General features: G+C 39.4%; 1 protein-coding gene across 5 annotated transcripts in view; it reads right to left on the minus strand.

The window, feature by feature from the left end:
- The window catches only part of kcp (kielin cysteine rich BMP regulator), a 40196-nt gene extending 31309 nt beyond the window's left edge, over positions 1–8887 (minus strand). For 4 of the 5 annotated variants that reach the window (XM_026176076.1, XM_026176081.1, XM_026176080.1 and 1 more), the window contains exon 1: positions 8795–8887. In XM_026176076.1, the coding sequence (XP_026031861.1) occupies positions 8795–8871 (77 nt within the window). In that variant the 5' untranslated portion in view covers positions 8872–8887. Of the gene's footprint in view, positions 1–359; positions 416–586; positions 649–8794 lie in introns of those variants that run through there. The other variant, XM_026176078.1, reaches the window with a different exon arrangement.
- Positions 8888–14629: the final 5742 nt, after the last annotated feature.

The raw sequence follows: 14629 nt of genomic DNA on the forward strand, positions 1-14629 counted from the left end.
AAACTTACAGGACAAATAAGACATGCTGTTTTATCTTAATGAAGAGATGATACAACACCCAAGTGATTCTTAATGGATGGAGTTGATGGGAGATTCTCTTATCAGGCCAAATTGCTTTCCATCCATTAACTACACAATTACTGTAGATCTGAACAAAGACCCACCCATCGTGCTAGTTAGATGGTTTTAATCAAAGTTACAAGTCCTCCATCCACCCCATCCCAGAGGAATTCCTCACTTAACTCCTAGAGGGTTGATTGTAGATGCAGAAACTCTTTCAAGGAACTGCTGTTTCAATGTAGCACCAGAGTGGCATTTTGTTCTGTAACAATCAGTGAAAAGTAAAAAGCTGCACTCACCATCACTGTACAGTGGCTCTTTCCTTTTGGAAATGTGGTCTAGTTTCACAGTTAATCTGCAAATAATAATAATTTAAAAATAAACTGCCCAAAAATCTACCAACCCATAGCCCACAGCCCAAGAGAATAAAGGAGTATTCTTAACTGAACCCACATGGGGGCAAAAAACAAAAAACACCAAAACATTCCCAGTTTTTAGTGACTGTTAATTCAAGTAAGACTGTTACCCTTTCTGGAAAAAAGGCAGATGCTCACATTGTCAAGGTTAAACTACAGGAGGACTGCCGAGACACAGCTGGGGCAAGTTAACAGAGTAATGAAGGAATTTTGAACAAAATCACAACAATTTATGCAGAAACCTCTTCTGGGACCAGAACATGAACTCCAGGTTAAGTATACTATTCCAGTAAATCAGTCCTTAAAACCTTCCTTCCTTTTTTGTTTAGTCCTTCATTTCTTATTATGAAAATATCCATATATAATAATTTTACAAGTATTATATTTGTTTGAAATCCTTCTGACCAGCTCTGTCTTCAAAAACAGACACAATCCTTTATGTAAATAAGTCTTTTTAAAGAACACGTAAAATTTATTTTGTCAAAAAGTGATTGCCGCGTCTGCCTTGTGATAGAAATGTCATTTTTGGCTCAAAGTGGTTTGTTATTCATGAAAGATTTGTTTGAGAGATTATAGGTCAGCAAGTCATTTACAGCAGTTTAAATACTCCCGATGTGCCAAAAGTGATGTCTGGTATTTAAACTGTTGCACATTATTTGTTGGTCCATAATCTGTCAAACGTAACTCAGAAATATCTTTGATGTATTATCAAGCCAATTTGAACAAGAAACAATACTCCTGCTACAGTATAGAAGCTTCAACCAGGTTTTGGCAAAATGACTTTTATATATGCTTTATTTATCAGGGTACAGCCTGTTACTGGCATTAAAAATGCCTTTTTCAAAACAGATCTGACCACCAGCCAACAGAAATCACAGCATATAACACCACAATCTATAGTAATTGAACCAAAGAGGGCTGGATTGATTATAGCATGTACGATAATGCAATATCATAAAGATACTTGCAGAACGTCATTTCTTTAATGTATATACACTGCTCATACTGATATCATACTGATATTGACTGGGTAATTTTTAGGAACAAAATGACGAAACCTTGGTTGATGGAATTGAAAATGATCAATCTACAGACAGCTGAATACACCCTGAAGATCAAAGAGAAAAAATGATTCAGCAGGCCAGTACATTTCGCTGAAGCTCTATTGCAGCAACTCAAAGTGGTGCTCAGTAGTTTGTATGGCTTCCACATGCTTGTATGCATAGAAGCATGATCCTAATAAAACAACAGGCGGTCTCTTTGGGTATCTCCTCCCAGATCTGGACAGACTGAAGTGCATCCTGGTGCAGATGAATGGAAACATGTTGTCCCTGAGGTGCTCTGTGGATTTAGGTCAGGAGAGTGTGGGCCCAAACAATTATATCAATTCCTTCATCTTCCTTCAAAAGTGATTTCTGGTATTTAAACTGTTGCATATTATTTGTTGGTGCATAATCTGTCAAACATAGCTCAGAAATATCTTTCATGAATTATATCAAGCCATTTTGAGACGGAAACAATACTCCTGCCACAGTATAGAAGCTTCAACCAGGTTTTAGCAAAATGAATTTTATATATGCTTTATTTATCAGGGTAAAGCCTGTCAGGGTCTATGGATTTCAAAACGATACCTAATTGCAGTCAGGGTGACGTTGCCTAGCCTGTAAAAGTCTGTGTGTCCATCCATGGGTATGCCTCCCCAGACCATCATGACTCACCACCAAACCGACCACACTGAATCATGTTGCAGACAGCACAATGTTCTCCACCGCTCCTCCAGAGGGCTGGTCCACACATGGAGGACGAGACCATGACAAAAATGATGTTAGTGTCATTATTTTTTAATGTCCGCTGTTTTTCTGTCATTTATCTTCCATTTTTTTAAACTTGCTTCTCTGCTGACATCCAGTGGCCACCTCCAATTACAGCAGTTAAAATAAAAGTTTTGTATGTAAAAATAGGGTTGTAGTTGCAGTCACACAGTGGAAGCTCCAACCCCCACAAAACACTAACCCTACATTGAACAAATGGACAGTATAAATTCACATTTATGCCATAGATTTAAGTATTTTTGCACTCTCCTTCTTCCTCCTCTTCTTCTTCTTTTTGTTTCATTGACAGTGTAAGCTGAGGAAGGTCAAGAAGTCTTATTTCTTGTTTTCTGTACCAATGTATTTGATAGAGTCTGTTCACAAAGTTTCTCTCTTGGAAAATGACTCATTTCAAAGTATGCAATACCTATTTTATCATATAATTGAATAAAAAAGTAATAGTATTGGGTGTTACGACCCGGCTCAAAAGCCGCAACATAAAAAAAAGGAGACGAACAACAGAGTGTGGGTGAGAAGAGGTTTCACCCTAAAATGGAAAACCAGGTTGGCTAAAATGGCTGGTGCCACCAAGGCAAAGACTAGTGCACTGCCGGAAAGCTTGCCTCAGGTATGCTTTTATCCACACCTGACTAGGTGTGGCCAATTAGCACCAGCTGAAAACACTGAGACGATTAGAAGCTGCAGAGGGACGTAACAGGGTCTTGAGCCGTTTCTTTATTTTTGAGCCATTTGCTTTAATTTGAGGTCCTTGTGCGCCGGTGGCTATTGCAATGGTAACGATGGTCTGTTTGAAACTGAAGCTCTGGTGCATGTGCCCCCCCCCCAAAAAAAATCAGCACAGTGCTTCAGAAACATTGTGCCGAGGCTTGGTTCGTCTGAACAGAGTCAAGTGATCAATGACGTCCCAAGCTTCCAAGCTTCATTCGGCACATCACTGCTTCAATACCTGATTCAGGGTTTATAAGGAAATGAATCATTGGCAGGATTTGTGGTGTTTTGGTGGTGATTTTGTGCGAGAGATTGAACCAGTGTGTGACATAATTAGAGACATGGAGCCAGGAAAGGAGGATGCTCTGCCTATTCTAAAATAAAAAAAACAGTTCATCAGCAGTTCTGCTCGCAGGTCTAAAATTTAAATAAGAAATACACTAGACATATAGTTATATTTATAGTAGTATATTATATGTAAACCTACCAGTCCGCTGGTTAATTACATAAACACAGAGGCAGGGACCTCACAGCACAAGCATATTCCCTATAAGATTGTTATATGTAGTGTATTCTTTTTATTAGTAAAAAAACATCAAGAAGTCACAAGCAAAAGGAGCACACACCATGGCACATGTTTAAACAAGGAAGGCTTACTCATCAAAATGATCTATTATTAATTCAATTCAATTCAATAAAACTTTATTGATCCTGAAGGTTGACCCCGAAGGAAATTGGGTAAATGGACATAACTTTAGTTTTTTCACCCAAAAATACATGTTCTGAGGTCTGTCTGATATCAGGCTGATATCAGACGGAACTATTACATAATATCAAACAGAATATCAATTCAGCTCTGTAAAGTGTGCAATCATAATGAAACAGTTCATCCTAAGTTGTACATTCAAGCTGCTCTTCATATTTTTGGCCACCAGATGTCACCAGAGATGACTATTGAAAAGCTTATAGTAATGAACCGTTTTTTAACACAAGCTTCAACGCTTCAGAAAGCTTCGTTTGGCCATCACTAGTAATTTGTTTTAAATCAGTTTTACAGTTTTTCTCAGTCGCTTTGGTGCTTTGCTCACATCACTATTAACATTTGCACAACAGTTACTGTATTTCTCAAAACAATTGGTGCAAACTGCAAAACCCACTTGCTCAAATTCGATAATCCATTCCTCAAAAGCAAATATTCGTGTCAATGAAACTGCCATTGTCATCAAAATGAGAAGTCGTGAAACCATCTTTATGAACAAGATAGTCAAATGGACAATGTAGTATTCTCTCAGTGTTTTCCAATGAAAAAAGAAGGTCAGAACTCGGTGACACTACCTGAAAATGCTCAAGACAGCACTATACACTTTTTGCACAGCCATTTATAGTAAAATCTACAGTAAAGTTAGACATTCCACTGAATACGCATGTTTCACATTTTTACTGTGTAGGCTGTTTGTAACATTGTGCAAAAGAAAAATACTCTACAGTCACGTATTTAGAATAAACCTGAGAAACACCCTTTTGGTAGAGCTGTGCACAAATGTAAACAATATAACAGTACATATTGTAACTGAACATACGTAAATCATTCTAGCACATCCAGATGTTCCTGTCTGTCTGGCCACATATTTTCATCTACATCACAACGGATATCATCCCTTGCGATACAGTGAGGAAAGTATTTCCTATAGTGGCGAATCCACCCTCTGCTGTGATCTCGTCACATGCTGCATCCATGGCTGCTAGCACGGCCAATTGTGCATGTGAATGCCGGTCATAAACCTTCTACCTCCAGGCAGAGAAAAACTCCTCAGGGATTAAGGAATTGGGAGTAGGGAGGGAGATATTCAACCAGCATTCTGTCATGTGCCGCAAACCACTGTCTGACCAGATGTGAGTGGTGAAAACGGAAATTATCCCACAACAATGACCTCCACCCCTCTCATTCTCAGGGACAATGTCCCTGTAAGTGTCTAATGAAGTCAGGAAAGGGAATATGGGTGAGCATGCCATTGTCTGAGATGGCTGCACAGAGAGAGAGAGAGAGGGGGGGGGGGGGGGGGGGACAACAGTTGTTCAATTTAGGAGACATTTCCAGGAAAAAAGTACGCATTTCAAGTGCGGTTACGTCACCGCCACGCAACGACGGCTGTCCCAATTCGAAGTGTACTTCAAATGCATACTCCAAATGCGCCGTCGATTTCCCCAAATATCAAGCGTGGTCCGGTGCACGCTTCGTGGTCCCATATATCCCACAATTCATAGCGCGGCGGTGGGTCTGAATAATTTTGCCGGCAGAAGGGAGCGGCCGAATAGGTTTTTTGTTTTTTTGTTTCCCAAACTTTATTGAACTTATAAAGCGAACAGTCAGTCATTCCAGTTCAGTTTGTACAGTAGACATACAAGGCAAATAAGAGTAACAATATACAGTACAATGAAATAAGAAGGATAAATAAATAAAGGATAAAAAAAAAGAAAAAAGGGGGGGAATGTGACAGACTTCATAACAACTTTGTACTTGAAAGTTGTGACAGCTCATTCGTTAAACATTTCTGAATGAATTTCAATCAATGATAAACCTTTTTTATTGGAAGTTAATTTAAGGGAGTTTAAGTAATATTCAATTTCAATCAAAAACAAATTAAATGATGGGGTTGAGTTTTGAAATTTACATTTATGTATATGGAATTTCCCTAATAAGATGGAGCGGCCGAAGAGTGAACTGTCAAAAGTACTGAATATGACGTCACTTATTTATGTGCGAATGTTTAATAATTAAAGTTACCACAGTGAGATGACTTTAGTCTCATGAACAACATTAACTAACTAACTAATTAATTACTAACTAATCTTACATGACTGTTCAGCACAGAAAAGAAGCCCAACAATCATGTTTTATAGTCCCGTGGTCTCAGCCTCAGATACGCAACTAATCAAAGTGATTGTTGAAATAAGAAGAGAAAATGCTCTCAATTATGGAGACAGTCAAATGGTTTATTTATGTTTGATGTGTGCTTTACATTTGTGTGGCTGTTAATAAAGTTAGCGCGCTCTAGGGGGCGTATGCGTTCATCAAAAATGGCCGAAGGCTGATGTGTGTTTATTCCTCCCTAAATGCTGTTGATGAAGTTTGCCATGCACGTCGGATTTTCCTGTGCATTTTCATACCTCTGCCAACAGTGATGTCATGACAAAAATGAATGACTAACAAAACATTTTTCTCCATTTCTGTCAAACAATGCTGTATGTAACGTGTCTCGCGGTTAGTATCATGGTTGCTAGGCAACCTGAGCAGCACGACTAAGTGTATACCGTCCCATTTCACAAGCCTCTCACTTCCGCACTTCTCGTACTTATAGTACGCACCGTACGTAGTACGCGTAGTGCGCGTACTTCAAGCGTGCAGACCCTGAATTGGGACACAGCCCTTGTGTGTTCAGGAAATGGAAAATGTGTGTTTGGGGAGGAATCCCATTTTGTTTGGACTGTTGGCATTATAAACAAACAGTCCTAAACTCACTGGCTCTAATAGCAGGAACTCCTGCAATTAGCTCCTATTAGCTGCCATTTGGCAAACCTGACACATGCAGTCAAATCTAATTCAAAAGGGAAAGCTTAGCATCATTTTTAAATCAGTTCTGTGTTTTTCTGTTTTTATTGTTTCTACTGATTTTGTTATGAGGAGCTGAAGCTTAACTAACTTTGATTAATCAAACTGACTGTAAATTTATTTAACACTGCACTGATCACTGGAACCTTTGCTGACATTCTTTTTTTTTTTTTTTTTTCCGATTGCTTGGACACAAATACCGGATGTGGGAGGGAGACAGAACAAAAGGCAGTAATTTTTATTAAAAAAAAAACAAAACGAAAACAACCTAAAGTCCATTAATCAATGCACTCAGGACAACAAAAAGGGGACTTGTAAAAAAAAAGACTTGTACTTAAAAGCTAATTGCGGAAGTCAGAACAGAGAAAGGAATGAGAAACAGCTGAACATAATTACAGTAATCAGGAATGGGAAGTAAACCCCAAACAACACACCAAAGACTTGATAATTAACCAAGTTAAACAGAAAACCCAGAAGACAAGTAAGCTGTGAGACACAAACTCACAGTGAACAAGATTCAAAATGGGCAATGTAGAGGCTGTAATGAGAAAATCAAAATCAGCAAATACATCAACAAAAATCTAAATGATAAATATCAAAAAAACAAAAACATAAAAGTCCAGAAGAGAAACAAAGTGCTCCACAAAATAAAGATATCCGGCAAGTGAGATAGTGCAAGTTTACTCTAAGGGTGTCACACAAACACATTTTAATAATGTTTATGACACACATGCACATGAGATAATATCTTGTCATTTGTGTCGCTACAATTATGGCACACCCAGAATCTCACTGAATGTCTCAAAAAAAATATCAGTGTAATAAAGCTAACACTGTGACAACTGTTTTATACATATATTCAGTGAATCCTGCTTGTGCCGTGATATTCAGGACTGCAAACCGAGCAGCATCACTGACTTTCAGCTTGTCGTGTTTGTGGATATATGACTGACTTTAATTACGCATAAAATCATCACATTCTCTGTAAGATTAAGGTCAACTATCGAATGGCGTATAAAGTATAGGGCTGCCACAAACGATTATTTTGATAGTCGACTAGTCACCGATTATTTTTGCGATTAGTCGACTAATCAGATCATCATCCATTGGACGTACAGCGTACAGCTTATTGCACCAGCAGCATCTGGTCTTATATAACTATCATTAGCTTACAGCTTGAAGTGTTTGTGCTAACTAAAAATAAAGACAAGATGGTAGTTTATTAATTTTTAATGAAATTTGCAGATTGTTTCGGTGAAGTTTAATAAACTCCTTGCTTTCTAAAATATAACAGGACACCGGAGTATATTCTCCAGCGTCTCACACTTCTGATAATCAGCTGTCTGCTTGACAGTTTTAGCTGTGCAAAAACTATAACTTTAATCTCAGCCAAACCGATTTACTCAGGAACAAATAAAATACTAAAGAAAGCCAAACTAACATTTTTAAGTTATCTAAGTGACTTATATATATGTTTAACCTGACTAGCGAAAGACAGCGGTGGGTTTGAAAACTATTTGCCGGGAGTCCGGTGTTCTCACGGCTCTAGTTAGCCTTGCCCCCGCCTAGCTAACGAGCTAGTGGGTAACAGACGTCTCCGAAAACGTCGGAGCGCTTTTGAAAATATGCGGTGTCTTGATAAACTGGGCAGATATTTGAGGTTTACACAGCTACATTCTCGCCTGAAAATATGTTAAACGTTTATTTTGTGACCCAGAAAGAATAATAAGAGTAAAGTTAAAACTACTAGCTGCCGCCATTGTTGACAGCTGCGCTATGAATTCTGGGACACAGCTTCTTCTTCTTCGGGGTTTAACGGCAGCTGGCATCCTTGTACATGCAGTGCTGCCATCTTCTGTTTCAGTCCGTTATTACACTCTTAAATCCTACTACTCATTCCTGCGTCCTTTGTGATCTTACAAAGCTTCAAACGATGCGTCGACTATTAAATTAGTCGTCGACGATTTTAATAGTCGACATAATCGTGACTAGTCGACTAATCGTGGCAGCCCTAATAAAGTAAAGGCTTTAAAACAAAGTAAACACTGAAAGTACAAACATCGCTAATGTCACATAACTTTGCCGGCATGTGGCCAACAGTAATGTTTTAATATCCTTTGTAATTAAACATTTGCACATAAATAAGTGACATAATATTCAGAACTTACTTTTGAAAGTTTACTCTTTGGCCGCCCCGCTTCCACTTCTTTGAAGTGTCTCCCAGTCCCAGTGCACTTGTTAGCATGTTTTGGTTCGTGCAACTGGTCGGTCGGGTTATTGTCTCCCCAGAAACATTTCCGCTGTGTTGTGTGTGCTTTTGCACCGTTTTTCTTTTTGCAGGCATTTTCCTTTTTGCAGCGTTTTTCTTTTTGCAGGCATTTTCCTTTTTGCAAGTGTTTTCTGAAGTTGCAGTCCGTTTGGCCTCTCAGGACCACCGTACAGATCTGATTCCACTTAACACAAAAACTGATGCATCAAAAAGCAAACCCGTGACCAAAGACAGTCCAAATAATTTACTAATGTAACAAGTGTCACCTGGCAGTTTGTTGCTCTCTGCCAGGTGATTGGCTGAAGAGCTGTGAAAAGGTAGTGGGTGTGTGGGGTGAAGTCAGCGCTCTTCTGTGGAAAAAACCAGAGGCAATTAATTCACTCAGGTGCGAGTGGGTACACTGTCGGTAAGAGACTTTTGCCATTTTTTGTTTGGATCTTTTGCTATTGCATGTGCCTATTTTTTTAATGTGTCATTGGACTTTTTTAGTGTGACCACAAATTTTAATAGAAGAATTGATCAAGCCCTAGATCGACTGCGCGCAGGGAAACTGATCAATATTGAGTGTTTGTTTTAGTTTCATGATTTTGAATGGTTTTATAAAATTGCTATTTTATTGGGTAATATTTTAATTGATAATGTTTTGTTTTTCAGCTGTGCTGTCTCTGCTGTCCTTTTTTTGTTCTTTTGATTGATTTGTAATTTTGTTTTGGTTAGTCCGTCCAGCCGTAGAGGCGGTTATTGATTGAGAGTAAGTTTTGTAAGGGCGGACTAACCTCTCTTTTGTTTTTTATTTTAATTGTTTGTGCCACTTCCCTTTATCTCTCAGATCACAGGCCATACATAGCACTGATTCCCAGCTGCGCTGAGACCCGAATTGTTTGCAGTGTGTGCCACGATTGCAGTGTCACTAAGCGGGGTGTGACGGGTTGTAGTGTTATTTCGCACAGTTTGTGTGGTAAGTCTCATGTGCAGCTGGGATATCAGCAGGATGTGTTGTAAGTCCTGTCTGGAAACGACTGGGAATTTGTATGTTTAACTTATGTAATAAATAAATGATCAATTATTTCTTTGCCCCGTTTACTCATCCCTTGTCCTCGGTTACACTAAGAACACTGGATACTAAGTGCACTGAACTGAAAGGACAGCTACCTAATACATTTATGGACACTTTAAGTGATATATTGTACATTGTTGAAGATTACTTGTTTGAAATTATTTAAATGTTTTGTTCATGTCTATGTTTTGGACCATTTAAATGTAGAATACACTCAAATCACTTTTTTCCCCCTTTAAGTTGTTGTCAGTGTCTCATTCTGAGTGGAGGGTTTTTCCTTCTTTAAGTTGAGTTACCACTGCCAGTCTCCTTACAATCCTAACTGAACCCAACATGAGTGGATTCTCAAATTTGTTTTTACTTGACCTTGGATGACAGATTACTGTTGATCTGACTGATTTTTGACTACTCAGTTAAAAAAGGTGACACAAACAACACCTAAAAAAAGGAACTTAAGACACTCGGGAGTTGCACCTCACCAACATGTGAAAATAGACCATCACTTCAGTAGTGTTCAAATATGAAGAGGAACCCAGCATCCATGCCTGCCCATTGCTGAACTCCTGTCTATTTAGCATGCACACTGAGATGAGACAGACAGAGAGTAGAGAATTTTCTGATACGCTTTGAAAAATGGATCTGGGAATGTAAGTGTCATGGTCCCTGTGCCTGCCTGGCCGGCCCCACAAGGCTACATGTGTTGTTTGGTTTTCTTTCTCCCTCTCTGCCTGGGAGAGAGGAGCTCACTGTGGGCTCCCGCCCCTGGCCCACACACCTGACAACAATCAGCTGTCATCACCTAGGAGCACTATTTGAGGCTGGAACACAGTTCCTCTCGTTGCTGGATAATTGTACTACAGACGTTAGTGATTCTCCCAGCTCCTGTGAACCTTTGCTTTGTGATTTGTGAGTGACTTCCCTTTCTTCTGCTACAGACTTTCCTCCCCGGACCTGTGACTTCCCTGCTGTGTGAACGTGGGTGAGTTTGGGCAAGAAGACGTGAGTGAGTGTGAGAGAGCTTCCCCGTGATTCCCTGGAGTTTGGATTTCCCTTCACTGTATATATCGTGCACTGGTGCTGTAAATAAACTGTTTTTGGAGACGTCTAACCGCTCTGCGCTTGAGTTCCTACTACCAGATTGTGACAGTAAGCTGATCCTTAATCACTTACACAATATTGATATTTGTAATGATAATATAATATCTAGGCAAGGCAAGGCAAGTTTATTTGTATAGCACAATTCAACAACAAGGTGATTCAAAGTGCTTTACAGAGACATTAGAAACAAATAAAAAGCATGATTTAAAATTGATTAAAACAAGCAAACAAACTAATAAACAAACAAAACAGTATATAAAATCAAAACGGATAAAATCAGAACAGTAGATAAAATCAGTAGTTAAATGTAAGTTTTGAAATTTAAGCTTAAAAGTGTGGATTTGGTGCTTTATTCAAATGCAGCTGAGAATAGGTGAGTCTTCAACCTGGATTTAAATAAACTGAGTGTTTCAGCTGATCTGAGGCTTTCTGGGAGTTTGTTCCAGATATAAGGAGCATAAAAGCTGAATGCAGCTTCTCCGTGTCCGGTTCTGACTCTGGGAACTGATAAAAGACCGGATCCAGATGACCTGAGGGATCTGGAAGGTTCATACTGGGTCAGGAGGTCACTGATGTATTTTGGTCCTAAACCATTCAGAGCTTTATAGACCAGCATCAGAACTTTAAAGTCTATCCTCTGACGGACAGGCAGCCAGTGTATCCTGATGAACATAAGGTTGGGGAAAACAATCAGTGAGTGGGATATTTTTAAATGTATTCTTTACTTAGAAAAAGTTCTTGTGTGAATGAGGCAAGTGCTTTGAGTTGTTAGCATGCTGTCTGTGCAGGTGCTTGCTAAGAGCCAAAGTTGTGTTAACAGTATGATGCAGCTTTTTCTATCCTGGAGCTGTCTCCACTTTACCACTGCATTCTCATCATTTCTCCTATAAAAATAAAAGTAATGCTCTGACCCATGAATCAGCTGATTGTAGTGAGAGTGCAAGAATCAACAACGGACTGCTGGAAACCGGTTCTCGATTCCCATCCCTACAGGTTGGTGCACTGAGTGGTTACAGTTGGAGTGTGGAAAGTGTTTCCTGTGACCCTGGACTGCGCCAACACAACAAACACAACACATGACTGATATACAGTGATGGGAATAACGGCGTTACTTTTTTTCAGTAACAAGTAATCTAACTAATTACTATTCCTATCGTTACAATGCCGTTACAGTTACTAACAAGAAAATGCGGTCCGTTACTATTTTTCAACAAACAGACAGTTGAAGCTGTGTTCAGCTTACCGCATCTTATATCAGTTGCACGGAAGTAGCTGACTACGTAAGTAACACACTGTTTTTCTCTTTTTCTTTAGCGTTTACTGATGACATCACGAGCCAGTCTGAACTCTAATCTCTGTCAGTATAAATGACTTGGATGAGATGATGAAATATGTTTTATGGATACTTATGTTATCGTATTACTTCTGGTCCAAGGTTCTGGCAACCTGACTGGAATCTGGTGGTTTTTGAGTAGTAGGAAGTAACACAGTCAATCTTTTTCTTTCTTCAAAAATGTCTCTGATTACCTTTAGTGAACTGAAATAGCCTTTCTATGTATAGTCAATGTCAACTGTACTTGGACTGTGGCTACTGTAAGTTATAGTTACAAGAAATGAAGCAGATGGTGGCATTATCTTACTGTTTTGACTTCTTCGTTAGCTGGCAGGTACCCTGTATCTGATTACTGATTACTGTTTAGCCCCAAAATACAGAATAGGTAATACCAAAAACTGGGCTTGAAGGCCTGATTTACTTTTTGTTTGTAATAGCAAAACAATAGCATAGACAAGCAGCAAAGCCTGGCCGTTGTTGTAGTAAGCATGCAGACTCAAACACTCAGGATCATAAAATTGCAGAATTTTACACTTTGATGTACTGCGGCAGATATTCAGAAAATTTGTCATGTTCCAGTTCTCTCCTTGTGTACAATCTCTTCTAAAACACTTTCTCCGATGAGTGTCCTGTGAGATCCCACAGACTTGCGTACTTCACTCCATTCAAAGCCAGCCCATCTTTTGCCACAAGGTATCTGTCTTCTATCATACTCGGAATCAGAAAAACTACATGTAAAAATTTACAGTAATATCTCAGCACACATGTAGAGTACTCATCTTATATCAATACTCAAATCTTACTGATCGACACTGATGTCTTAGTGATGTGTGATAAATGTGACATTTCTCAAATACACGAGAAATTTATGTGACTTAAAATGTCTATTACTGCTATATATGTGATATGCTGTTTAATGAGGTTTACTAAAAGATGTGAGAAAATGCTGAAATGCATAAAACAAGATTTACCCATAAAAAAAACATACACCGTTGTGATACAAAACAAAAACAGGCTGTTCAACGTTCAACGTGTGTGGCCACTACCAGCTCCACCACCATCATCAAGTTTGCTGACGACACCGTCGTGGTGGGCCTGATCTCTGATAACAACGAGACGGCCTACCTGAAGGAGATTAGGAATCTGGAGAACTGGTGCCAGAGGAACAACCTCCTTCTAAACGTCAGTAAGACAAAGGAGCTGATAGTGGACTTCAGCACTAAGCAGGAGAGGAACTACCAGACCCCCGTCATCAACGAGTGCCCAGTGGAGAGAGTGGACAGCTTCAAATACCTCGGAGTTCACATCACGCAGGACCTGTCATGGTCCTGTCACATCAACACCGTGGTGAAAAAGGCCCGACAGCGTCTCTACCACCTCAGACGCTTGAGAGACTTCCAACTGCCCTCCAAGGTGCTCAGGAACTTTTACTCGTGCACCATAGAGAGCATCCTGGCGGGAAACATCTTAACCTGGTTCGGGAACAGCACCATGCAGGACAGACGAGCTCTACAGAGGGTTGTGCGGTCAGCTGAGCGCACCATCCGCTCCGAGCTCCCTGACCTGCACTCAATCTACAGCAGGCGGTGCTGGACCAAGGCCAGGAAGATCGTGAAGGACCTCAGCCATCCCAACAACAGACTGTTCTCTCTGTTGAGGTCAGGAAAGCGATTCCGCTCCCTGAAGACCAACACAGAGAGACTGAGGAGGAGCTTCTTCCCGCAGGCGATACGGTCTCTCAATCACACCACCACACAGTACTGACCCACACATATGGTTCTTACACACACACTGGACTTTCTGGACTTTGGTTTTGCACAACACTGGTCACTATATTCTTCATTTCCAGTTAATACTTGTACAGCTGCTGTTATTGTGTATATATTTATTTATATTTAGATTTCTTCATACATTCTTATATAGTTCTATATTGTGTATTGTGTATTTTGTTGTACAGTTATTTTATTTTCAACTTTAATTTATATATTTATCTTTATCTTATTCTTCCCAGTTAAATTTACCCTTCATTCTAATTTGTGTTGTACAGTTATTTCATTTTTAACCTTAATTTATATTTTATTCCTTCCTAGTTAAATTTACCCTTTTTAATTTTTCATATTTATTTCCTATCTTATTCATAGCCTTTCCTTTTTTGTTCTCTTTAGGTCACGAGCAGTTGTCCAAGCATTTCACTACATATCGTACTGTGTATGACTGTGTACGTGACAAATAAAATTTGAATTTGA

The sequence above is a fragment of the Astatotilapia calliptera genome, chromosome 7, assembly GCF_900246225.1.
Source record: "Astatotilapia calliptera chromosome 7, fAstCal1.2, whole genome shotgun sequence".
Taxonomy (NCBI): Eukaryota; Metazoa; Chordata; class Actinopteri; order Cichliformes; family Cichlidae; genus Astatotilapia; species Astatotilapia calliptera.